At 39.4% G+C, this 26,981-nt stretch overlaps 1 protein-coding gene across 5 annotated transcripts; it reads right to left on the bottom strand.

Annotated features, from left to right (window-relative positions):
• Nucleotides 1-71: 71 nt before the first annotated feature.
• On the bottom strand, nucleotides 72-26,981 carry gnb1l (guanine nucleotide binding protein (G protein), beta polypeptide 1-like). 5 transcript variants are annotated; one of them, XR_005098752.1, is made up of 10 exons: nucleotides 26,858-26,981; nucleotides 23,074-23,175; nucleotides 21,135-21,292; nucleotides 18,408-18,562; nucleotides 17,448-17,573; nucleotides 17,204-17,366; nucleotides 15,193-15,285; nucleotides 10,363-10,578; nucleotides 4,214-4,600; nucleotides 3,170-3,898 (listed from the first exon to the last, which is right to left on the bottom strand). XR_005098752.1 is itself a non-coding variant. In XM_037258792.1 (9 exons), exons 3-9 carry the CDS (start codon nucleotides 18,515-18,517, stop codon nucleotides 240-242), a joined length of 945 nt encoding a protein of 314 aa, XP_037114687.1. In that variant the 5' UTR covers nucleotides 18,518-18,562; nucleotides 23,074-23,175; nucleotides 26,858-26,981; the 3' UTR covers nucleotides 72-239. The 5 variants fall into 5 exon arrangements, 2 of the variants coding, with proteins under 2 accessions (XP_037114687.1, XP_037114688.1); XM_037258792.1 differs by lacking the exons at nucleotides 3,170-3,898; nucleotides 4,214-4,600; nucleotides 21,135-21,292 and adding exons at nucleotides 72-346; nucleotides 974-1,103; XR_005098751.1 differs by lacking the exon at nucleotides 21,135-21,292.

Genomic DNA, 26,981 nt, shown 5'->3' with positions numbered 1-26,981 from the left:
TCGGACTAATTGGTTGTATCATTTTCTGTTTTGTTTGGGGTTTGATTCCAAAGCCTTTCAAGCCTTTTTTATTTTCATTGATTTCCGGCCAGTTTTCCCACCAGTTACTTGTAAAATAATTAATATTGTTTTTATCGCAAATCATTTAAAAAATAAAATAAAATAAATTGCGCAACCAATTTTATTACTTGGTTTTACCATTGTCTTCAGTGCCACATGCTGTTCCAATGCGTTTTGCGTCACTTGTTTTGTCTGGTCAGGAAGCAGAGGTCTGGATATGTTCGCCGCTTCGTGCGCTCTGTCGCCGGCCTGCCACTCATGCTGGGGCTCCCGCAGCCGGACGGTGCTATAAAAAGGTCAATCAAGACAAATGATAGCTTCCAGGACACGGATTCATTAATTATACGACTAACGTATGTAGTAATGTCTGACTATTGGATATCCTCTGTAAAGACTTTTTTCTCTTCGCGGTTAAGTGACCCATGTTATCTGTTTCTTTGACATCAATGAAATCATCTTGAAATCACGAGCTACCAAAAACACATTGCCTTTCTTTAATAATCACAGTTATTAATTCAATCCAGCGCCACCCAGAAGCTCAAAGAAAGAAAGGCCTGTATATAATACAAAAGTATATTTATTCAGCGCATGTCGGCCCCCTTCATCAATGTATTTGAAGATTGTAAAACTCAAGTTTTTTCCTCGCAAGTACAAAACAAAAACTCGACCAAACAAAGCGAGGTTTGTTACTAGAAAAACTCGTAGGTTGGGGCATTTCTAAGTCAAAGCAATGGTAGTTTATTAGGAAGTTGAGTCAATAGAAATCAGCCAAGCAATTTGATTTTACACTGACATTAAGTGCAACTGAGTGTGCTTTCTTGTGCTGTACTGCATGATGACTACTACTTACATAAAGTAGTGCATATTACTAATCAATCAGGTAAATACATACAACAAAAGAGAGCTTGAATACCTGGAGTTTCCGGTGACAGGATGCCAAGGATGTGCCATTGAAATATGAGGAGATCGATGATGGATGACAATGCAACATGAAGCATCATGTCACACTTATCTACATGTGGAACATCTGCTGCATGCGGCTTCTATTAGGCACAAGACGAAGTATGTTGGGACTGTTATTTAAAAGATAGTCAGGTAAGTCCTCCTTATACATTATGGCACATGGTTGAAGCATACAATGCAATGTATTATTTTTGTGGGACACCAAACCACAGTGGCCTTTCTTCTTTCATATATATATATATATATACATATATATATAAAAAATAAAAATATATAATAAAAAATATAAAAATATATGTGTGTGGCGGATCAATTCTACCTTTGGCTCGATGTCACCTGGGACAGGCTCCAGCGACCCTGAACAGGATACTAATACTGAAAATGGATGGATGGTTGATGTGCATTTAAATTTGCATATGACTGGTCAAATTCAGATAAATGCATACAATTCCATTACAAAAATATTGCATTTCTTTGTGATATGCACAATGCATAGGCTGTTATTGCAGTATTATTTTTCCGATATATTGCGCAGCCCTATTAGATGTATGTATGTCATATTGTAACAAAAACGTCAATCAGATGGGTGAACAAGCAAAAGGAATAAGAAAACATATAAAACACCAAAGTGTGTCCTAACAATTGTGTTTTTTCTTGTTTCCAAAAAATATAGGCATATGACTAGGGCAATTATGCCATGTAGCAGACAATATATATAATTTGTAATACAGAGTGTTTGGTACACATAAACACCAACACCACCCACGCGAATACATCCTACTCCAAAGTGAAGCTGAACTTTGACCCTCAATGCCAAAAATGACACACGTCGGGTGATAAGTGAAGCACAGGGTCTATTGTAGTGGGGGTGTCCCTGTCCATTTATTGACTTCCTAAAAGATCCATTATGAAGTGATTTACGGGGTCCACCAGCTGCCAATGCCAGCGACCAGCAGGTTGCTGTCTGTTCCTTTCAGAAGGCATCTGCACCAATGGACCCGGCATTTGATTTATCCGACGAAGGACGGAAGCTGGCCCGCGCCGCCGCTGGTGTTTGTTCAAAGCCAACATGAGACTTAGGAAGCTATTATGAATGGGAGATGTCAGCAGAGAGGTCAGGGACAAAAGGCATAGACGGACCTCTGTGGGGTACAAGGAAAACATGTCCTGGAAACCAGACGAGCGAGAGGGGAGAGAATTTCACATATCCTTTATAACATTTACACTTGCTGAGGTACACACACGTGCGCCGAATGAAATCCAAAAGAAATTTGGTTACCAAATATTGCAAACTATACAACTGAAATGATAAATTGTTTATAAAAATCAGTTTTAAGTTAGTAGAAAACCTTTTGTGAGTGATCGCAGATTAAATATTCAAAATCTTAATGGAGGTCAACCAAAATTCAGTTTTACATTAAAATTACTGTAAGCAGCTTGTCTGTCAACATTGTCTTTTCTCCCCACCCTCATGATCTGTGGTTGTCATGCTGGTCTATCTTTTTGAGTTTACAGGTCCTGTACAGCATGACGAGTCTCTCGCAATGAACTCCCGGCCATCTCAGGAAACAAATCCTATACGAAGCATGTCTAGCATTTGAAGCCATGGCCTTTGTCTTCTTTGTGTGGCCCTCAAACACATCAGCCCCCAAGCTGCCTTATTTACTCATCAATTGTTATTAATTAGACTGACAGAAAAATAACACTTGCCTATTTTTGGCCAATACTTAAAATAAAAAGTCTTTCATATTTCATAGTTGTCCTTAGAATTTGAAGAAACCTTGTCAAAAGAAAAATATTCCCTACTTATGAACAAATAATGATGACCAAAAACTACAACTAAACCATGGGCGCTCTGCTCTTCAGGCGTGCTGTGATTAACTTTGTTTGACAAATAAGGCCGCGACGTCTGTGTTAAACAAAGTCCTGTTAAAATAACAATCCAGGATTACACGGCTGCTCAGGTGGGCCGTACACCTCATATTCAAGTCCACTAGGGCAAATCACACTGCACTTTAGTAAACATCATCACACTGTTTAATCTGGTTTGGCAAATTACCATGGGATGTGATTTTAGTGGAGTCAGAGTTTCACTTGCATAATGAAGAGTTAGAAGAAACAAGAAATGATTAAATCAAATTTTGTGCTTTATCTTGATTTTATTTTGCAATCCATGGCCATTAATTTATAGTCAACATTGCTGAATTTGTATATTTCATGCTCCAATACACAGGCGAGACGAAGTGCAGAAGCGAGACGCCTGACTTCACAATTCTTCATTAAATAGGTTAGCGAGAGCTAGCTAGCTGGCCTGACAGATGAAGTTGGTCCCAGCCAGCGAGGGCTCAGAGTAATGACGGGCAAAAAAACCTCTCCTGGGTTCTATCTTTGGCCATTATTAATGTATTGGAATTGAGGGTGCAAGTCAGAGACTGATAAAATAAAACCATTGGAAGGAAAAATTGTAATTGTAAAAATGTTTTGAGATACATATACAGTATCAATATCAGGATATAAAATGACCGACAAGAAGTTCCTAGGCTGAATTTAACCGAATTTGTTTTATTGTCAACATCAGCTCTCCTGCATAAGCACACTTTTCCATTGGTGTTGCAGCTCTCGTATACTTGTGAAACGGAAACTCTCAGTCTAAAAAGTCCTCAATGAGCAAATAGGACCTCATCATTGGCCAGTTAGTGCTTCGCCCCCATGTTAGGGAGCAAAGAAAGAATAGTCGGAGGCTGCCATATCAGGAGAAAAAGAAGGTTGATCAAGCAGTTCAAATCCACAGTCATGAACAGCAGCTATTGCAAGCACAGACTTGTGTGCAGGAACATTATACTTTGTCAGTCTCAACACAAATCATAATTTTTGATTAAAGATTAAAGATTAAAGTCCCAATGATCGTCACACACACACCTGGGTGTGGTGAAATTTGTCCTCTGCATTTAACCCATCCCCGTGTGATTTTAATCCATCCCCTGGGGGAGAGGGGAGCAGTGAGCAGCAGCGGTGCCGCGCTCGGGAATCAGTTGGTGATCTAACCCCCCAATTCCAACCCTTAATGCTGAGTGCCAAGCAGGGATGCAATGGGTCCCATTTTTATAGTCTTTGGTATGACCCGGCCGGGGTTTGAACCCACAACCTTCCAGTCTCAGGGCGGACACTCTACCACTAGGCCACTGAGCACTTGAGCCCTGGGCCATTTTGTAAAGGAAAAATTGTACCTCAAGGTTGAAAAGGTTAAGAACTCCTGTTCTACGTCACAATATGTTCAATTTTATATTTTTCCCCAAATCTATACTGTGTGAGATCCGTCATTGTATATCGACCAGAAGCTGATGCGTTGGTCTTTGGATCCAGCAGCAAGAAGTCTTTGTCTGGGGTCCTTGTGGTCGGAGAATGCAACGCTGAGCACCATGTCACTGTGATACTGCAATACAGCAAGCGGTCGAAGCTTCTTCCAGCCAAATATCCGTACGCGGTGGTCCCAGCCTGCTGATGCTAACAATTTGCCATCTCCTCTAATACTCAGCTGGGAAACACCAGGGTTGGTTAGAGTCACACAGTCTCGGAGCTAAGGAGAATAAAGGAAGGGAAAAAAATCTAATTGAAGGCTTTTCAGTCGAAAAACAATTTCAGCAAAATGAGAAATGAAATCTATGTACCGTAATTTTCGGACTATAAGTCGCGGTTTTTTTTCATATTTTGGGGGGGGGGGCGACTTATACTCAGGAGCGATTTATATACATATATATGGTTTTTTTTCACTTTTTTGGGCATTTTATGGCTGGTGCGACTTATACTCCGGTGCGACTTATAGTCCGAAAATTACGGTATTAGTATTTTTAAAACATTTGGAATGGCCTTTATCCATCGTCTGAAAAGTTCATATTTAAGAACTGCTTTGCTCATGGCGGACAGGATGAGCTCCATAATCTTTTTATTCTACAACATTAAATAAGAACGAACTATTTTCCAACTTCAGTAGTTAGGCAGGGTCCTTCACTAAAACCTTTTGGGTGGTAGTTCTATCAAGCTCTTGCCCCGTACTGTGGACCCCCTCATTTTTTGGCACCCACAGATTCACTTATGCACAGTTCTTAGCCCATTTTTTTTTAAATTTGTTTCATTTGTTTAATGCTTTATTAAATGGGGGTGTCAACCCCTGTTTTTTTCCTGAAAAATAATTATTGCTAGTTTATCTTTTTTTCAAGAATTTGGGGTTGTAAATGCACTTATAATGTCACACAGTATTTGGTGTCCACTGTCTTTTGTGTAGTTACTTTTTTTGCATGATGTTTTTTGTAGCAAAATATCGAACTGAATATTAAACATTTTTGGGGTTTTGTAGCTTGTTAAAGCAATTCCTTATGAACCTAAAGAGCAAAACAATTGCAAAGTTGGGCAACGAGATCAAGGATAAAACACACAACATTAAATAAATATAATTAAATATTAAAAAGAACAAGATGTTGATTTCACCATTTTTATTTATGATTTATTTGTACTGGCCCAATAGGGAAAACTTTGGGAGGTCCGAAAAAGTCAAGTAGTGGCCCCGGCTACTGTTAGTGTAGAACCCTGTTTAAGTTTTGCCATGATATTGTTTCAGTACCAGTATCAAGGTCCTTAATTCTGGTATTGTGACACCACTACTCACAAAGAATGGTGGTCTTGTCATGCAAATATGAAAAAGAGGATTAAGATTACATTCAATTCAAACATTTTAAAAAATGTATACAATATATGAGAATTAATATACTCAATAGGTAAAAAAATTAATGACTGCCTTTCTAACACAAACAATGACAGAGACACTGCCAGATGTCCAGATTTCTGCTGATCCTAGCCCGTAAACTCCTGAGCCTCAATCATCAAGCATGAAACATTACAGCATGAGGGCCGAGACCAAATCTCTCGGCGTCGCTCTATTTGGTTTGGAGTTAAGGGGGGCTACAATGGAAGCACGACGGGGTTTGAGTTCCCCTTGTCACGAGCAAGCGAGAAGCCTTCTTGGTGAAATGCTTGTTTGCAGACGAGTTGTTGCTTTAAGCGCCTCTGATGAATTACACTTGCACTGAAAGGTCTGGTCAGCAAAAGAAGAGACCTGATTAATACGCATTTTGTAACGTCTGCCTGCTAAAGATTAGCCACAGCTCTTTTCCTCCACGAGCTACAGCGTTTCAAGAAGCCTCGCGAAGGGGTACCCCCTTTGACACCCTATAATAAATGAGCCTAATCTGAAGGACCATTTGGAGGTGGGCATTCCTTGGAGGAGGAACGTGCTCTTGCTGCTAGCTGGGGATCTCAGCTGGATCGCACCATGCAGTGCACACATCTGGATTTGGGGGGCTGAAATCCAACTGGACAGCGTAAAATTGACTTCATGGCTTGTGTCTTAGGAGACTAATGGCCTTGCATAGAAAGATATGTTGCCGAATTTATCTGCTCCTGTTCCGGACTGGAACTATACACATGCTGCATGTGGAAGATATAAGCCAGGTACTCACTGCCCAAGTGGATAAAGGGGAATGCAAGTGAAAGAGAGCAGAGAGGAATGTCACTGCTCAGAAAAAAGCGAGCTTTGCTAACGTATGATTTTTTTTATTATTATTATTTTTTGGCATAATATTAATTAAGCCATCATCACTGGTACCAACAGTGTCAGTCTGTGGCCGCGTAAACAAAAACAAACCAACGCACACTGATGCAGAGAAAACTTGGGGGTGACAGATTGCTTGGAGCTTTGTTATTACCTCAAGAAGTTGGTATGCCACGAACCCTCTCCATCTGGTTTGAATTAGAGGCCTGATAATGATGGGTTAAAGTGTCTGTTTGTGTTTGTTTTCAATCCCAAAATTTGCGTCAGAAAAGGGCATTTGTTTTATTAAAGAGTCAATTGTAAGCAGTAATGGCTCGTGAGTCATTTTTAGCGTGAATGAAAGATATTGTAATTTACAATTGGGTACTTTTTTTTTTTTATAATTATAATAAGTATTTAAACATCACCTCAAATGATCTCTCGTTACTATTTAACTGACTGAAGAGTAAAAAATAAACTTTTCTACATTTGCTGTATTTCAGTGTAAAGTAGAATCTCTTTAATTAGCATATCATTTGCTAGATATAATTTGGAATTTGTTCTCTTAATGCCTCTCATAAAATCTTATCTTTTTATGAGCAGACCGCAACAATTTCTATTTTCCAGACAGAAACACAAAATCTACCCACTTTTATGACTTACTATTATTACACCGAATTTATGCAGGTGTAATTATTTAAAAACAACCGCCTCATGCCATAAATTTTTCATCAGCACAAGTTTTCCTTTTATTGTCTTCCAGTGTCATTGTTGATAGAAACTTAGTACTTCATCATTGTTATAAACGCTCCCTCTCCTTGACTGCATTTCTGGTTGCAGCTGAAATGTTGGCTTCCTCGCTTGTCTTGGGGCTACCAGTTGTGCTCAGCGGACAGGCTCAGAGACATTCCTTAAGTCCTAACACATCCAACATAAACTCACACTTAACGATCTCTTTGTAGCATCTCATGGACATTAGAAACATTCAGAAGCGTCCAGTTGGCAACCATCGGTCGAACCTTGCTTCACTTTTTTCCCCTCGTATGTATTTGCTTCAGTTTTGCCGTTCAGGTTGATCCACCGACTCATCCCATCATCGCTCACTCACTCGAGCCAATCGACTGGAAGGCTTTTCACAGGCATTTCTGACACACCCTGGCTCTGAATCACACTCTCGAAGGAGGAGATTACAGCCTTTTGTCACCTTGCCTGTCAGAGCTTGGCTCTGGCTGACAAGAGATGGATGTGTCAAACAGGTGAGCAGTTCCATTCAGAAAAGGACAGAAAGCTTCTCAATAAGAAGACCTGTAATTCTTATGACAGCTTGCCTCCCCCCGATCTAATTTAACTTCAATTTTGCACAAGACACTAGACCGTGATTCCCATGTACAAAGTGCTACAATAGATTATCAGGTGTGCTGTGGGAAATGATTGCGTTATTATTGGCTCTTTCTTCAATTCCTCCAAGTACGTGTTTAATAAAACAGGCCCAGGTTTATAAGTCAGCAAATTTGTAAGAAAAATTAGATCATATTTTGGTGACATTTTTGTTTATCTATTAATGTGCTGTGCAATTTTCTAGAATGAAACATTTGGTCACTAAAATTTGGAAAGCACTATAATGTAGAAAGGGATTTTACGTGACAATGAGGGCGTGGGCTTCCACTCATACAAAAAGTGTCAAGTGTCTAAGAGAAGGCTTGATTTCTACAGCTAATCTTCCCCTGTTGATTCCTGTTATTTTGTCCAACCGGTAACCTTTTTCTCTTTCTCCCTCCTGGAGGAACCTATCAATCCTCTGTCAGTGCATCTTAGTAATACATGTCAATTCAACTTAACAGCTTGTAAATTCTGAAATCCACACCTGTATAGTGTAGTGCAACAAACGTAAGCTCACAGGAAAGCTGGGGGAGAAAAAAAAAAAAGCTGAAGATGACGATGCGTCATTACTACAAGCATAGAGCGGCCAGGTCATCCAGCAGATAAAGGCGGTTGAGAGCCATGTGTATCACATTAAGCTCAATTCCTGAAGATATCCGTCTTTATCTGGCCTTGATAAGGTTACTTCAAAAAAACATCCAGCTTCACTAAATCACAACTGTGCTGTATTTTGTCTCATTAGGTTTTCCCTTCATTTCACAACTCGGAGCATCTATCTGCCCTGCCAGCCAACTCCACAATGTCGAAGCAGTAATTCACAGAGAGTGAGACACTGTGGCACTTACGGCCTCGTCAACCTTTATTGCAGCTTCCCACTGAGTCTACTGTTCCCTTTACTGCAGATGTGTTTTTTGTTTGGTTTAGGGGCCTCCGAGGTTTTGATATTTTTATTACCTCTCAGGGGTCGTCCGTCAGGACCTGAGGCCCGGGTGCGCCACCCGGCAGTTCCCTCGCTGCCCACCCTCCGACTACTGCCACACAAAAATACTTCTGTGGGAGGAACTGAGCATTGCTGTCTGGACTTCACACTGAGCTGCACTTAGAGGTAATTTAAAAGCCCCTGGTGGATGCTTTTGCTCGCTGTGTGCTTTTTTCCTGTCATCTTCATCCTGGATTAAATACTGAATCAATATTTTGTTGCTCAAGCAAAATAAACAAAATAATCATTCTTTCTCCTTAGGTTTAGCAAATGAAATCCACAATAGAATATTTGCAGACATATTTTAAGGGTGGAAATAAAAACAACAAGGCTTTGCAAATAGTTCTAATTCAAGCATTCATTTGTGAAAAGCCCTGGAAAGAAAAACACCCTTCACTCTATCGGAGTGTATTCGATCAGCTCCAGGTTCCTCACCGCCTCTGATTCATGGGAGCTGGCTCAAAAATGGGAGCATTCCCTTTTGCTCATGAAATGGAGAGAATATATGGTTTCTAATGAGGCGCTAGGTCTGTTACGTCAAAAGAATTATGAGTCCAAGTGATCTTTTTGAATTTGCCGAGGTCTTGCATGAGTGAAAAGTGTGGGTGGCTATGAGAAAGTAAATGTACCGTAAGAATATAATTTCTTTGTTGTTTTTATTTTACTTACAGGGCCACTGGCCAAATTAACACATAAGGCTCGATTGGTGGCATTTAATTAGTTTAGCTGGGAAGCTCACCTAAAAGTTGTAATATTTGTTTGCTGTTTTGGAAAACACAACATCCAGCACTGCATCGCCCTCATCCAAAGGAGGATAATTCTCAAGGCATAGATGTGCATGAAAATTTGTCATATCTTCAAGTTTGTTACAAATAATATGAATGTGTCACTGCTGCAATGAAAAAAATCACAGTGAAAAAAGTCTGTCTCTAAGATTACTAGAACTAATAAATTAGGTACTGTAGGCAAAAAGGAATTTCCTATTATCCCAAAGTGCTCTTTTTTTATCCTGATATGTTTTTAGATTCGCCACTGGAATAATATTATCAATGACCGACTATGTGAATTCTTGTGGGTGGTTGCAGTCCTGAATGACATCCATAGTGCCCTTCTGGGCTAGGCCCCAGGCCTCACACAAACTGCATAAGCAGCAACTGATTTATAGCCAAGGTTAGGGTTAGTTTTTTTTTCTATTTCACCAACCTAATATTATTTTAAAACCAATTAATGAAAAATATTAATGGATTCAGAATCATGACTAGAACTGGTTCGTGACAAGTTCTACAAACCGTAACAACTTCTATTGCAATAATCCCATAATGCCTTTTTGAGAACCAATCTCTACTGTGGGAACAATAACTATTAAAATAAAATAAAAATTACAACTGAAACTTACCTGCAGGTTGTTTTGCCCATCCAGCATCCATGAGGAAAGTTTATTCTCTGAAGAAGCAGATATGCCCCTCAGACTTTCTGGGTCGAAGGTCAGGCACATGACAGGCTCGAGGTGGACTTTGGTTTGGCTCAATATGGACCTCTGGGTTATGTCCCATAACAACAGTGATCCGTCCTCATACCCGGCCAGCAAGAGGGGTCCAGGACCTGATTGTGGCTAAAGGTGAGAGAGGATGATAACAGAGATAGAGAGAAAGTCAGTGAAGAGTCAGCCTCAAAAGAACCTTCTTGCCAAAATGGCCTCGACCGCTATGCGATACTGGAAGCTGAGCAGAGCAGAGGTTATCTTTCTGGAAGCTCCTGCTGACACCCACAGAGTCACTGTGGGCTCCATTCATCAAGCTGCTGTTCTTTCTTAACATCATTCCATTACACCACTACTCACTTTACTCCTCGTCTATATTACTGTGACAAAGACCTCGGTATTAAGCTGACTATAATAATTTTGTTTATTGGCCAAAGATTTGGAATTAGTTCATTTTTTCATTACCAATACCCCTATGTATTCAGTAAATGCTAAAAATGTCATTTGAAAATACTGCAGTAGTGTCTCCCATGTTGCTCCTATATGTACATTAATATATATTCATGCAGTCCATCAAACTGAACTCTTTATTTAAAATTGGTGTGGCCAAAACAGGATAGTTGCAAATAATTCTTAAGACAACAACACTACCAAATGAGAAGAGATGCAAATGAGACATAATGAAGTGATGTCCCAATGAAATTGGTAGTCAGCCATAACCTTGCAGTACCTCCTGGGTTTACGGTTGGGTTAACCCCAACCCTCCTTTTAATAGTGTGCGTAGGATCAGACAAGCAAAGTTGCCATTTCACAACGCTTGTAAATTACTTCAGTGAAAGAGAATGTACAGGTGAGCTGATAAAAAGCTGAGTTCCATATCGCTCTTTGGGGGGGGGGGGGGAGTAAGGAGAATTATTGGTGATGGAGAAGGCGGAAGGTGTGACATTTCATTATAAATCAGTTTTCTTGAAAAAACACAAAAAACAGTTCACAGAGAACAAATAGTTTTACATTAGTACATATTAAACATGTGACTAATTCACAGCACAGTGTGCCTTTATATTATTACCAACAAGGGGAGAATCAAATTTGTTCCATATGTGCCAGAAGAGAAGATATTTTCATCCATCTTCAAGTCCTCCTCTCACTTAACACAATATATTTCTCTTGTTCAACCTTTAAACAAATTATAGACAGAGTCATGTATTCCCTCCAAACACATCATCCAGGATGAACACGAAGGGATTACAAAAACAAATAAAAACAAGTGAAAATCGGTGGCCCCTGCTTGCCACCAAGGTCTGGGCTAAGCGTTCCAGGCTTGGGGCCCACCAGTTCACTTAAATGTAGGACCTCGTTGATTGACGATGTTATGGGTCAAAGGTCAGGGAACCCTGGGTAGACACCTAATTCATTATATCCTACAAGGCTTTTCTCCACGCGGGCTCTCTGCCGGAATGGGGCTGAGTTTATGGGAGAAGATTCATCACTGCACAATAGCTGGAAAGATGGATGGATGGTGACTAGGCGGAGTAACATTGGACCTCTCCAACATGGCATTTATAGAATGTGTCATTGTTTTTGAGTGACAAATACGTACATGATTTTGAGATCCCCAAATGCCAGTCAGTTTTGCTCCTTAAAATTATTTTAAAAGAAAGTAGTAGTACAGTAAAAACTTGGGGGCTACCAATGGATTACAGCGAAATAAAAAACTGGAGGATTTTTTTGACTACATTTGTAAATTAATTTGAATACACTGATTATTGTCTTTGGCTCTAGAAAGGAACATTGCCTTACATTTGATCCAAAAGTATCCTTCCTTGGACTCCCACATTAAACCAATGCCAAGAACATTGTTTTTCTTTCCATAAAATTGCGTAAGGTGAAAAATAAATCCTTGCCACTTGCACATGCTAAAAGAAATTGTCCACATTTTTGTGACCTCCAGGAGGGATTGATATTAATGGAAAAACTCCATTAACATGCGGATCGAGCTAATCTCTAAAGACTTGTCCAAAACACTTGGATACGACTACAACTGAGAAAATAGTATATCATAACATATTTTCAGTGATGGCGTCACTGAATTAGACGCTTGTAAAATCAAAGAGCTTATTAGATGGTCAAGCAGCGATAGCTTTTTAACCCACAGAAGTCTTCCGGGTTTAGTGAGAGCTGACTTGGGCTTGTTCTAAGTAATCCCTTAGCTATTCTCAATTGTCTTCCTCTTTTTCTCTACCTGTTCACTTATATACTCCCTATGTTAGTAACGTCTCTCTGTGTCAATGTCAATCCTCCTTTGGTTGAGTTTGCATTGAGCAGGATAATATTGACCAGAAAGGTTGTACTCTAATGGATGTCAGTGTAACTGTAGCTCAACTTTGTGTAGACGACATCATGTGATACAATCTAAGTGAGGGCGAATGAAGGAACGTGTGATTATAGACAAATAGTGCTTGTTGATCAAGTAATTGTCTGATAATTCATTGGGTGATTTATGTCCATCTCTCGAGTTGACATAACCATTAATGGTGATAAATAATTGAGTGACTTATGCCCATCCCAAATGCTTAATTCAACCCTATTTCATGTTAAAGTCAACCATTTTGCACAAGATCGCTATTAATAAAATGTATCGATATCTCCTAACTATGAATGCATCCTGGTCTCAATTGTCCACAAAGTGTAAATGAATATTAGACATGACATTTACACTTCATTCAGGTAACACCACTATATCGTTGTGTCCTGCTGCTGCAGGTTCTGTCAGGAATCATAAACATGTTTGCAGCATGTTTGCTATTGTGGCCAGTCGAAGCCCAGAATGGCACTGTTCCAACATGAGGAACTAATCTGTTTCCTTGGATTTTTGTCCACTATGTTGTCATGGCTACAAGGCATCAACGTGATGAGCTGAGAGTGATGGATATCTGTATAGGAACATTTCCTTTTCCTCGCCAGCCTCTGTTCACAACAAAAGCTTTGCAGATCATACATCACTCCTGTTCCCCAGGTCGAGCCCTACAGCACAAGAGAAGTCAAACGCACATGTGGAGGCACTTTCTTCCCACACTTTTCAAAGCTCTCGCTTTCACGGCAAATCAGAGATACAAAGTACGCTCGCTCAACTTCAAGACGAGGACGGAAAAGGACACTGAAGTCAGATCACTGTGCTATTATGATATGACCTTAAAAACGCTAAACCCGCCATTGCAAGTGCAAATATAAAAGTAGGTCGATTCAAATTATTATAGTACATTGAGTTATACTCACCTGACTTTAGCTCATTAGCTGACAGTGTCATTGTCTTCCTTATAGTGTAAGTAAATTGCATCTCATTACTAAGAGGGGTAATTCTTTTACTGAATGTTACTTTTATATCTTTTCCTTCAATTAATCTCTGTTGAAAGCACGTTTTCTGCATCCAAACCTTCACTGTCGACAAACTGCATTTGAGCAACAGTTTTGGATACAACTTGAGTGCCCATGTGCTTGACATGTATATTGTATGCATAAATATGTTATGTTCATTAAGAAGAGAACTGATTCACATACTGCATGTGTGTGTATTTGTGAAGACAGCGAAAGAGAGACAGCGAGAGAGAGATCATCATGATTGAAATCAGCTTTCCACTGTGTAAGGTTACAGATGAGCCCTTTCAGATGAGCCATACAGTGCTGCCTTCCATTGACTTTGTGTGAGGCAGCAGTAGAGAAGAAATATATCACTTCTTTACAAAGCAACAGCCTGAAATAATTTAGAATCACTGGGGGCTTTCAGCTTTGAAGTTAGATGGCGGCATGTCCTCGATGACAACATTATTAACTTAGTATGATATAATCGATCATTATGCTTGCTAGAATTCCGCATTGAACATGCAACTAATGGCCCATAAACAAATCATAGGCAAGGAGTCAAATGAACTAAACCATAAACCAATGTAAACAAATGTGTCTTTGCTGAATAAAATATATAATAATTAAATTGAGTATACATTTTATGTGTTTATTCAAACATTATTTTCTAAACAACCCCCCACAAAGCTCAAAACTAAGCACAACAATTATTACCCATGAAAATAATTACAGGGACACGTTAATTTACAAAACAGAACGCAAACCTTGTGCCGGGATCAGATTGAATGTACAGCTGCAGGCTGATATATGACTGAGAACCTCCAGCCATTCCAAACACTCTAATTACAGTGTTGGGACTTTGCAAGTTGAGAAGAAATGCTTGGAAAAATGGCCCAGGACGAGCTGTCGAGCTCCAAATTATGTGCCACGGCTTGCGTGTGCATTTTTGTTGACTTTCCTCTTCGTGCCCCTTTGTTATGGGCTGCTAACCAATCGGAGTGATGCATAAAGTACGCATACAAAAAGCTATAGCAAGGAAAAGGAAAATAGTAGAATTTTCTCTACTTCATAAAGGTTGACAGGGCGAACCCCTTGCATCCAAAATACACTTAATTAGATAGACATGGAAAGCTATCTCGGCATAAACGTGTTCGAAATGGAACAACAATCACAATTCGGTATGTAAATCAAAAGATAACTGCTCGTAATTTGTAAAATGAGCAACAGATTTAAAGACAAAATCAAAAACTGTCACCTGATTGCAGTAAATTCTCGTTCGGAAAATAATATGAAATAAAAATACATTTAGCGTACACCAACATAGGCTAATTTCTTTAGCATTTAATAGTGAGCTGAAACTTTACGTGATGACATCTTGGGGCTTACCTGCCACAGCTTGACACACATCACCATCCCCACTTTCGAATCTGGTATCAGACTGCACACCAGAGTCTTACTGGGTAGCTCAACAATCTTGAGCTGCAAAAAACAGAAAGTTCAAAAATCAAAATAAATGAGTGGCAAAAAAAAAAGCTCAACAATAGCTATGTGCTTTCAGCATACTTTAAGAGTTGATGGTGAAACGATAAGGCATACGTATACTGTAACTTGTTCTCGACTTGTGTGACAAGTGTTAATTTGCAGATTTTTGTGTAAAGTCTAAATACTCTACAAATGCAAATGTTGATTAGTGAGCAGTGGGGCTCACAATTTTCTCTGTTTCGTAAAAGACATAGCAGCTGAGAATGGAATTTCAGATATGGATAAAAAAACGTTAACCTGCTTTTTCCTCAATAGTTGGCGACAACAATTTCACACTCTTCAGTGAGTCAGAAACCTCATACGTTTCCACTGTGCATGTTTTCATAATTCAGACTCATTTAGTAAAACAAATCAGTGTTTATGTACCTCAAAAATCTTGTAATTCTTAATTTGACTGAATTGAAAAAATCTGTCACTGCAGCTTCAGGACCTCCACAGAGCCAATTGGTTCTGCAACAAGCAGTGGAGCAGCATCCGTCATCACAGAGCAGCCACCACACTGTCTATAATAAATCCAGCTGCAGCTGACATATGACATGCCTCGAATGGTCTTTTCCTGCACATACTGGTGATGATTCCAAATTGCTCAAGTGAGGCTTGCGGCGATGCAGGCGTACCCAGAATGCTACAAAACCTCCTCTCGACTTTATCCGTGTTGATGATTTGCGTATTCATTCTCATTAGGCTTCACAATTAGTAGCCCTTTAGGCAACCAATCTGTTTTTCTGTCCAACATGTTTACATACACACCTAATAAAGTGGTCCTGAAAGGACATGTCATTGCCCCAGGATATCTGCTGTTCATGTGCTTCATCACCAGGACCATAAATAGAAATCTCCCGTGCTATTAATTAATTTCAAAACGAGCAGGCAAGAAACCAAAATTATTACATGAGTAACGACTAACACGTTATTCTGTTGTCTTGATTTCACCTATACGAAACTAAACTATATTTTATCTGTGTCTGTGAAAAACACCGCTCCTGCACACTGGCAAGTGTATTCACACTCATTGCATCTAATCATGGGTTTCGTATTTGAGCATGATAAGCATCTGTCTGCACCAGTTATGCCTGTGTAATTGAGTGGAGAGACAAAATGGCAAAATCAACAGTGGCCTCCTTCTTGGCCTGGGATGTTGCATGTGTGTGTGTTTCTGTGCGTGTCTATTGGGACAATGGTATTATTGAGGCGCTGGGAAGTCAAAGGCGCCCTGGTGCCTGGTCCACAAGATGGGGGTTAGCTGAGGCACATTTGGCTGGATCAGGTGACTATTCTGTCCCTTTCAAGTGTGGCTCCTTCACAGCAAAGCAAGTAACATGAATCTGAAGGCAATAAAAGATGCCTGAATAGCAGGCTGCCCTGTAGCCACTTTGACACTGGCCCGGCACCAGACATTACAGGACAGTGGGTGTTGAGCATGACACATGACCAAACAAATGACCGGTCTCAATGATTTTATCGACCACTCAATCTCATTAGGCTAGTGAATCCCAATTCTCACAAGTCTATTAACAACAAATCCTCCAAAGCAGGTGCTCCCATTGATACGTATATCAATGCTCCAGAAAAGCTACATCAGCATTTAGGGATCTAACCACATACGTAAAACTCAGGGAAGCAGCAATGGGGAATTAGACAATGACACTACCGAGGTGTATACTTTTTTCGATTGCTTTCACAGAAAAAATAAAATTGAATACTACCGCCACCAAAAACAAATGCTCGAAGGCAACAGATAATTTTGATCCCGGCAACTGAAGAGGTTAGGGCAGTTCCACCATCCACTGGAGGGTAGGAATCAATCAACCTGTAAAGGTTGGCGATCACGGGGCTCAATACCATGAGGTCTCACCTCCTCAGTTTGCTGTCCTGCAAAGGCAAGCAGGCAGGTCTTCATTCCTGTCTCCAGCAAGGAGCACTGACAGAATCCAACACTTCCTGTACTCAGAGAGTCCATCAGCTCACTGCGACCTTGACTCAGATTCCAAAGACAGACCCTCGTGTCCCGTCCCTGACTTATCCGTTAAGAGAAAAGAGAGACGGTTTCATCAATTAATGGAAGGGAACCAGGACCACAGAATGAACAGCATACTGACCTAATAAGTGTATCTGCTGAGTGAAGTGTATTGACCCAGAGAACTGAACTCCCAGAATGACCTTCTATGATTCTCTCTGCCCTCCTATTGTTCAAATTCCACATATGGATGGCACCCTTCGCTGATCTGCAAAAATGAAGGAAAAAAAGGTTATCTTGCACACATTTTGGTTTGTGTTATCTATAGGGGTCTAAGTAATAATCACTGACCTAGTGTTTCCAAACTGCCTAAATAAGCAACACACTACAATACTTGATGCCAAGAAAACCTAACAAAGTCAAGCTTTGTGCTTAAGTTCAAGAACTAAAATTAGAGCTGTCAAAATGAATCAATTAATCAACAAGTAATCAATTATCAAAGTCATCTACGACTATTGTAATAATCGAGTAATCTTTAAGAGGCATTTGTTAAATTATAATCCTCCAAATCTTTGAATGCCTCACAGCGGTAATTAATCAATCATTTTTGTACTCGTTTACGAAAACCGCTCGATTATTTTTTGTATTTATTCAAAACAAGACATTTGCTTTGTCTACGGAAAACAATAACCACACTCGTAACTGAATCGGTTTAAAAAAACGTTTGGACAGTACAACTTAAATCTTTGTTGTGTAGTATTGTTTGTTATTTAGTTCTTTTTATAACTAAACAATACCAAATAAACAACTGTAAATGGGGACAAATGCTAGACTACACAGATTATTCTATTAATAGATGGAATAATCAACAATTGATTAAAAGAATAAAAGCTAAAACGTTTAAACAAAAAGACACAAAAGAAAGGTAAGGAAAAGACAGCCAAAATTATAAAAAGAAATTCTAGCCAATCCTGGTTTTCTGGATTAAGAAAGCAACATTCTACTGGATATATCACAAAAGCTGGTTGCTGAGGCTAAATCAAATGCAAAATCAGCATAAAATAGTATTTTTGCAGGGGATGAAATGAGTTGAATGTGTTACCCAGAGAAGAGGAGGGGACTGTCCCCTCCACGGCAGCTGAAGTGGATGGTGTTGAAGGCTCCACTGGCACCCCTCAAGGTGTAGATTGGGGATGGAGCTGTCTGAGACATTGCCACTGTTCACAAGGTCACAACAAAGCCATATTCTGAAGTTTACTGAAACAGAAAAATCCCAAGACAAAATTTCAAGTAATATTATTGTTCTATTATCGTGAAGCTGCATTACTGGAGTAATACATTTATTTCCTTTAATTTTGTTTGTTTTCCATTGATACTTTCATTGTTATCATTTCAAACTTCATTTTTCTTGTGGGGCTCGGCAAATGCTTATCAAATGACTGCAACCTATCAAGCCGGTAAAACTGACATCCAAACATAGGTGTGCCAAATATGCATACAGCGATCGGTTATGTTAGTCCACTTCTCAACAGTTGAAAATAACTGAAGCAATCTTGATGCAAACAGGTAAAGAAGACACTGCTACAACAATGTAAAAAGTATTTGTCACGCCAGACAGTTTCATGTACCGTCTGTATTTTCCCTGTTTGTAGTGGCTACAAAGCCTGCAGCTATTTGCTGCAGAGGCTCTCGTTCTTGTCGACTTCCTCCTTCCAGTCTATAGTATAACGCCTCTTTTACTCAATATGTTATAAATCACAACTTGTGACAGCTTAATTACAGTAAACAGATTCTGGTTTCTCACTCCTTGAGGCATACGTAAGAGGTGAGACTTTTATGTCACCTGTCAACTAGGCAGCTGAGGAAACCCATCCGACCACAGGTAATCTGCTAGAAAACTAAACACTGCTGTGGGATTATGTGGGCACCTTTCAATAATTAGTTAAGAGTGCTGATAATCAATTCACTGTAACTGCATGTAGACCAAAATATTGTATTAAAATGTAATACATAAATCACTGTCTCATGTTGTTTCATCTCCAAATACTTCCGTTTTCCAGTTAATAGGGTTGATAAATGGATCCACATTCAATTTCTTTTATCATTGCAAAAGAAACCTCCAAAGTTTTATCTTGGTCTGCTGAATGCTCTTCCTGAATAGACTTAAGCTATTATCTTACAATAAAGTGCAATTACATTGCAGTACAGTTCATGCACTTCGCAATATCATGTTCATTTTCCATTCCACTTCCAGGGCTGCTCCAATACAATAAATACTGTACATATCATAGATAACATCAAGATCTAGTAATCGAGGCAACTTCTGTTAGAATTGTGAATGGCGGAATGTCTGGCTGGGGGTTTTGGGACATTTGCAGTCATTCTGAGGATTAATTTGAGAGTAAAAAGGCAACAGCACAACTATCACAATGTGCTCCACATAGAACCAATGATAGTTAAAAGCATGAAAAGCACAACAAAGATGTACGGAACTAGAGACAACTTTTATTAAAAAATTGTGTGTAGCTTGAAATATTTGTAAAATGCTTGAGGTTCTGCTGTATATAAAAGTCACACCTGAGTATCAGTTGGTGGATCACCCAAATTATGAGGGGGAAAAAAGTGGGACTTATGGTCATACTTCGAAATGACAATGATGTACGTATTTAATAGTGGGAAGATAATGTATCGTAGAACCAATAAACAAAGTTTTGAACCTCACATTTTTTTATCAACCGACAGCGATACTGTGTGTGAACATAATTTTTGATTCAATGTCAAAATGTTAGAATTCTGGACAGGGAGGACCGATGGTTTGAGAGAGGAGTCAAGGAAGCTATCCATTCATTCATCTTTCTCACAAGGGTCACAGGTAGCTGGTGCCTATCTCCATTGTCGAGGTACATCCTGAACTGGACGCCAGCCAATCACAGGGCACATATGGACCAACAACCATTCACACTCACAATCAAACCTAGGGACATTAGGGAGTGGACAATCAACCTTCTATGCATACCATACATACCTGCCATCCACTTACAAAAACATCCCGACATCTCTGCCCAAAAGAATGTCCCTGTGTTATGTGCCCACGTAAAATTCAGTTGCCACGAAAACAGTGAATGACCGGTTATTGCGCAACAGTCATTCTCCAGTCACACCTGTCAACAACCCCCATGTCACCACAACACAGTAGACCTCCCTACCTGAAACAAAAACACGCAAATTCTGCACCTAAGTCTTAGAAATAATATACAGTCTTAAATTTGTACTGATTGCCATAATTTGGACAAAGTGAAATCATGGCGTAAGGTCAAGATTTTTTTTTTTTTTCCCCCCTTAACACAATCACTTTATCCAGGCAGGTAGCTGGACTCACTACAGGAATAATTGGACCCACCTTTATTTTTTACAGGCAATGCACACACCAGTTATTTTAGTGCTATAGTTATAGTTACGTATACGTACAGTTATACAGTCATACATAGTGTCCAGTTATGCTTGTTGACTCTATTTCAAACCTCACAACCAAGCTCATTAGTTAACTTAATACGTTTTCAATTCCTATTTTGACATTTGATGTGACGGCATGATATTATTTCCATGTTCCAAAGGGCTCCTCGGCCTCTCGATTACTTCCCTCAAGTTTCCATTTCCATATCCAATATAGACAACCCTGACAAGAAACGGTTCGGTCAACAACTGTACAAACTTGTTTTCCTGCGGTACGAAGAAAATGTCAAAACCCAATAACAGGGATTTTGTGAGGGTCTTTAGCTTAAGCTGCAAGACTTCTGTGACTGTGAGTATGTGACAGGAGGAGGCTCACCGTGATAACAGGTGGATTAGGCGTTACTCATTGTCTTCCTTGCAGAAGGGCCGTGTGTATCTGTGACTCATGAACTGAGTCGCTTGTTTTCACTGTCTAAAGACATTTGGTGGGTGGGTTGATTGGTTGGGTGCGGGGTTTCAACTTTCCACTGCTCCCTTTCACATAAACACAACAGCGATGGAGGTGTCACTGTGCAGGGACCGTGAGCTGCCAAACCAAACTATGTTCGCAAGATGAGTACAATGGCCACCTTCCCCTGCCATGACTTCCCGGTGGACTGCGTCTTGTGTTTAACCAGGCGTCAGCATTTCCATTTGCTGAGCATTGCTGAACAATGACCCTGTTTTGGTGCCAGCTCCAGTCACCCACAAACCTAAATACAAACTGCTCTAGTGGGGAGCTATTCAAAGGGAAACAAAAAGGCCGCAGGATGTCAATCTATTTGCAAAGCCACAGATTAGAAATGCCAGAAACCACCTTTGTTAAACAAAGTAACTGTACAGTCATAACTGTGAGCAGAAGCTGAGTAATAACTTGTTTTCATATCCATCATTTTACAGCCCCATAGTAATCTCTCAATATAATATGGTTTGTCTGCTTCTCTCATTAAAAATGCCCATATAATAACATGTCAGAAAGGGGCAGAAGGTAGTAGAGGAGGGTTGAAGCTTCTGCTGCCTGTAACAGATAAGACAGCTCTGGGTAATCTGAGTCTAAGTCTGTGGATAAAGGCAGTTTGTCTCTTCTTGGGCTGTCTGTCCACACCTTCGGTGTAATTAGGCCTAATTATGAGAAAAGGGTCCGCTTCCCCTTCATGTTATTAAATAAGAGCCTGCCTCATCTGCCAAGAATCTCTCACTGCCAGCAAGGAGCTGGCGACCTTCAGATCAAACATTGCCACTATCTGTGCGCCTGCCCCACGCTTTCTTCTCCTCACCACATGAGGAGGTAGCGTTATGATGCCAGGCACTCAACTTTGGGGGTTTTGGAGGTAGATGTGATGGGGGAGTCATGTCCACATTCCTCGTTTGACTCTGGTGCTGGTATCGCCAGAATCAGCAGCTCCCCACCTGAGCTGCTGCCTTGTCAAAATCTGCCATTCATAAAAAGACTGCGGGCAGGAGTGGTATGCTGACCACAAGAGCTTAATAGAGAAGCTTCATTATGGCCCTGTTTGACAGGCATCATTATGAAAGCATCGGATTCCTAGATCCTCTCCCCTGATTTCAGTTCAATCAAACAGGTCTGAACAAAAATGATGAACAAATGAACGTGGATTGCACATAAATTGAAACAAAAAGATATTCATTGTAAACAGGCCTTTTAATGGAAAGACAACATTTGAAGGACCCAACTACATCTTCGGAAGACATATGGCCTAGCCACAACAAAATCTTCTTGGGGATGAGAACTAACTGGGTGAACACTACCAATGTTTGGACTGTCCTGACCTGGACTATTGCATTGGTTGTTGGACAGGTTTTGTGCCCTGACCTCCCACCATAGATAGTTCTCAGGAGGAAACCAACTTGCAGAAAGGAGAGGCAAGTCCATTATTAAAGTCCAGTTAGACAAACAACATGGGAAGTGGTTAGGAAGCCACACACCCATTATTGTGTCTTGGTGGGGAGATCTGGACTGGATAAACAGCCCCGCGTCAGATAGATGCTGAAGTCAGACACAAGTGCACCAACACCCACTGTCAGTCACAGATCCACTGAACGGGAAGAGGTGGCATTGTTTGCGTGAATAGCGTGAATGCTAAGCAGGGGCCACAGGAGATAAGACCTCAATGCCTTGTGGGTGTCATTGAGGCAAGCATTGATGGAGCACCGTGTCATAGGGTCCTGATTTAGCAGCTCCTGTCTGTGGTCAACAGGTACCAGAGTGCTTATCTGTTTGCATTATCACCCATTTCCTCCATAAAGTCATTTACCTGGACACTATGGGGTAGGTGAACACAAGAGGGTCAATAGCCTGAGTGTCATACATCAACACTTGTTTCACTGCGATGGCCTGAAGATCAGCAGGCATGTCCCTGTAAAAAAAAAAAAAATCATTGTGCTATACAGTGTGAACCAAAAAGTCTATTTTAGTTTAGTTAGTTTAGTTTAGTTTATTGTTTAGCACATATTATTATAACAAATAACAGTGCAGGGAGGGAGACGAAGCCTAGGGCTTGTAAGGAGCTCCACTCCTGTATAATCAAAGTGCACAACAAACAAAGTGCTGTGACATCAAATATTATTCAAGTGTTTAAGAAAGAAAAAAAATAATAATAATATATATATATATATATATAAATGAATAAACATCAATGAATAAACACAAGCATAACTAGCTAAATATTAAATCGTCATATTTATATATGCATATATACGAAAGTGAACGTATACATACATAAACAAATACACTATACAAAATGAGAAACAAGAGAAACAAAATTTGACACTTTAGTGATGTTGAAACAATCAAAAAACACCAGGTAAGAAAATAGCTGAGCGGAAGCAGAAGAACTGCAAACAGAAAATAACAAAACAAGGAAGAATCAGGGTATAAATAGTGGTTTAAGTTGATGTTCTTAGTATGGATCAGCTGAGTGCGGTGGAGTAATTTTGGACTGGTAGGATCATGAGTGGAGAAGGTGGTGTTTCAGGTGCTTTCTAAAAGCAACCTGTGAAGATATGGATCGAATATGGATTGGTAGCTCATTCCAGAGTGAGGGCCCTCTAAAATGGATATTGTATTGATGGCGTGATGTTCGACAGGACGGTGGGTGGAGATTGTCCCCCTGTCTTGTAGGATAAGAATGTAATTCCGATACAAATGCGAAGAAATTATGAAAAGTGGCTGGAAGACAGTGTTTCCTGTATATATATTTATGGGTGAGTAGACAGGTTTGATGAATATTTACTTTATCAATTGGCAGTAATGAATAGTTTCTAAACAATGGTGCCGATGGTTCATATCTATTTGAAAAAGAGATCATTTTTAGGAACTTCTTTTGTATGATGAGTAATTTGCTGAGGTATGTTGGATATGTAGCTGCCCAGACTATGTTGCAGTAATTGAGTAAAGGAAAGAGGAAACTATAATACAGAGTGAGATGAGCAGACGGATGGACCAAGGGACAAACTTTTCGTAAGATACCTAGCGTTTTCATGGATCTTTTGCAAACCAAATCAATGTGTTCAGACCAGTTTAAGTGTTTATCTACTATAACTCCTAGGAATTTAGTGCTAGTAACTTGATGGATTTCGTTATTATTTATGTAAATTTTGGCCTGTTCTTTGGGGTAAGATTTATTTATATTGCAGAAGATCATGAAGTTACATTTGTTTATATTGAGTGACAACTTATTTATTTTGAACCATTTTGTAACAGCGTGCAACTCAGTATTCACACGTGCAATGAGGAAATTAAAATCCTCGTGGGTGGCAATGAGATTGGTATCATCCGCAAATAACAAAGGAAGAAAATTTGAACAAGACATGGAAAAATCATTTATGTACACCAAAAATAATAGAGGACCCAATATTGAGCCCTGCGGGACCCCAAATAGTATTTTAGATCTGTTGGAAGAACAACCATTTATATATACATATTGTTCTCTGTTGGCGAGATAGTTTGTGAACCATTTCAGGGCAGAATCGTTCACTCCATATCTCTCTAGCTTAGCGATGAGGATCTTATGGTCGACAGTATCAAATGCTTTGCTTAAATCTAGAAAGACACCAAGAGCGAATTTCTTATTGTCAAGAGCCGTTGAGATGTGGTTGGCAAGCTGAAGCAGTGCATGCTCAGTAGAAAACTTTTTGCGGAAACCGTATTGATGTTTATAGAGAATATTGTTTGTTTCTAGGTGCTTTGCCAATCTTGAGTAAACCAGTTTTTCTAGAATCTTGGAGAAGCAAGGAAGTACGGATATAGGTCGATAATTACCATATTCATTAGTCTCACCAGCTTTGAAGATAGGAATGACTTTAGCAATTTTTAATTCTTGGGGTACAATGCCAAATTTTAAAGATAAGGAGAAAATGTGTGTTAGTGGAATTATTATTGAATGAATAATTTTCTTAATAAGTATGCTTCTGATCTCATCATGGCCAGGGGCCGAGTTTTTCAAGCTCATGACGATGTTGTAAACTTCCTCAACACTAGGAGGGTCAAGAATGGAGAGTGAAGGAAACTGCCCTTTAATAAGGCAACAGGGGCTTGTATCAGAGGTTGAGAAGCTAGATGCCAAGGTAGCGCCAACATTTACAAAGAAATCATTGAAACCATTAGAAATATCTATTGGGTTTGAATGAGCTCTATTCTTCCCCAGCATCTCATTTGGGGTCGATGTTTTTGATTTCTTGCGATGTAATAAATGGTTGATAAGATTCCACGTTGTTTTGATGTCACCGGAGGCTTGTGTAAATTTATCAGCATAGTAAGTTTGTTTGGTTTTCCTTAGTAAAGCTGTAAATCTGTTTTTTATTTTGGCTTGTTGCAGTTATTGCTTTAAATTGATTATTTGCCCATCACTGCTTACATGTAGACACTTGGCAGAAACAGGTTCTTCCTACTAAATGAGTCTCCCAATAACAGAGGGTTTTTTAGCTTGCCACGTAATACATCTTTATAGAGCACACAATAGGAGAGACATGGCAGCGTCCTAGATGGTAAGTCATTATTAGAGGTGCCATACTTAATAAATTAATCAACAACTAACCGATAATCAAATTAATTGCCTTGTATTTTAATAAATTAGTAATAATTTAGAGCCATTTTTTAACCAAAGATTGTTCAGATTTGATTTCAGATGGTCGAAAGTAATAATTCTCATCCTTCATGAAGGCAGAGTTTCTCTTTTATATTTGATTAATACATGAAAATAAGACATTTGGAAATATCTGCTTTTACTTTGGAAAATAATAAGCATATGTCTATCTTTGTTGAGTGATATTGTTAACTGTTTAGTTGTTTTTAGTCATTTCACTAAATGATACCAAATAAACAAAAATAATTGGTTAATGAATTCTTTGGGTGAAAATGATTTTAATGCACTTTAACACAAATAAAATGGTATCAGATTCCTTGATTAATCAATGGAATAATCTATATAATAATCAATTCTAGAAATATTCAATAATGACTACCCTAAAAATTATTTTATCTTGGCTTCTCTATGGAGGTATAGAGAGGTCACAGTCAGGCAAGGCTCCAGACTAACTTTGTACACTGGTTGCATTTGTGCACAAAACTCTTTTTCTTTGCTGCACCAGCACAAATAGGGGCACGAAAACGTTTGACACACCTCAGACCACGTTACTGTATTTATGAGACGATACGAGATTTAACGATGGTGGATGATTTTACACAGCATATCATACTAAGAAGCACACAACTAAGAAATGCAAATAAAATACAAACATAAGGCTTGCATTGGACTGTGTAAACCCCTTTAAAACGTTGTTTGCTATGAAGAAAACGTGTATGTTTTCAAGCGATTTATTTTTAGTTTTTTCGGACTAATTACCACACTTCGTCGATTATCACATTACATTCCAGTGAGCCATAAACTTTTATTATTCTGTTTTGATAATGTCTTGTATAAGAAACGATCTTACAAGAGAATCAGCAGCAGAAGCTAACAGCAAAAAGGCACAGAGAGCACAGCAAAGACTTTTAGATTAAATAAATATAGGTATATAGCAAATAAGCTTTAGCACTACCATTTCTGGACGACAATGTTGTTTTGACAGTGCAGACCTCCGATACAAAACATGCGCCGGTTTCCTAAGGACCCTTGTTTACATCACGTGAGCTGTCCTTACAATGCCTGTACAAAAGTCTCTC

This window comes from Syngnathus acus, chromosome 9 (genome assembly GCF_901709675.1).
Source record: "Syngnathus acus chromosome 9, fSynAcu1.2, whole genome shotgun sequence".
Lineage (NCBI taxonomy): Eukaryota > Metazoa > Chordata > Actinopteri > Syngnathiformes > Syngnathidae > Syngnathus > Syngnathus acus.
This window is presented reverse-complemented; position numbering and strand designations above follow the sequence as displayed.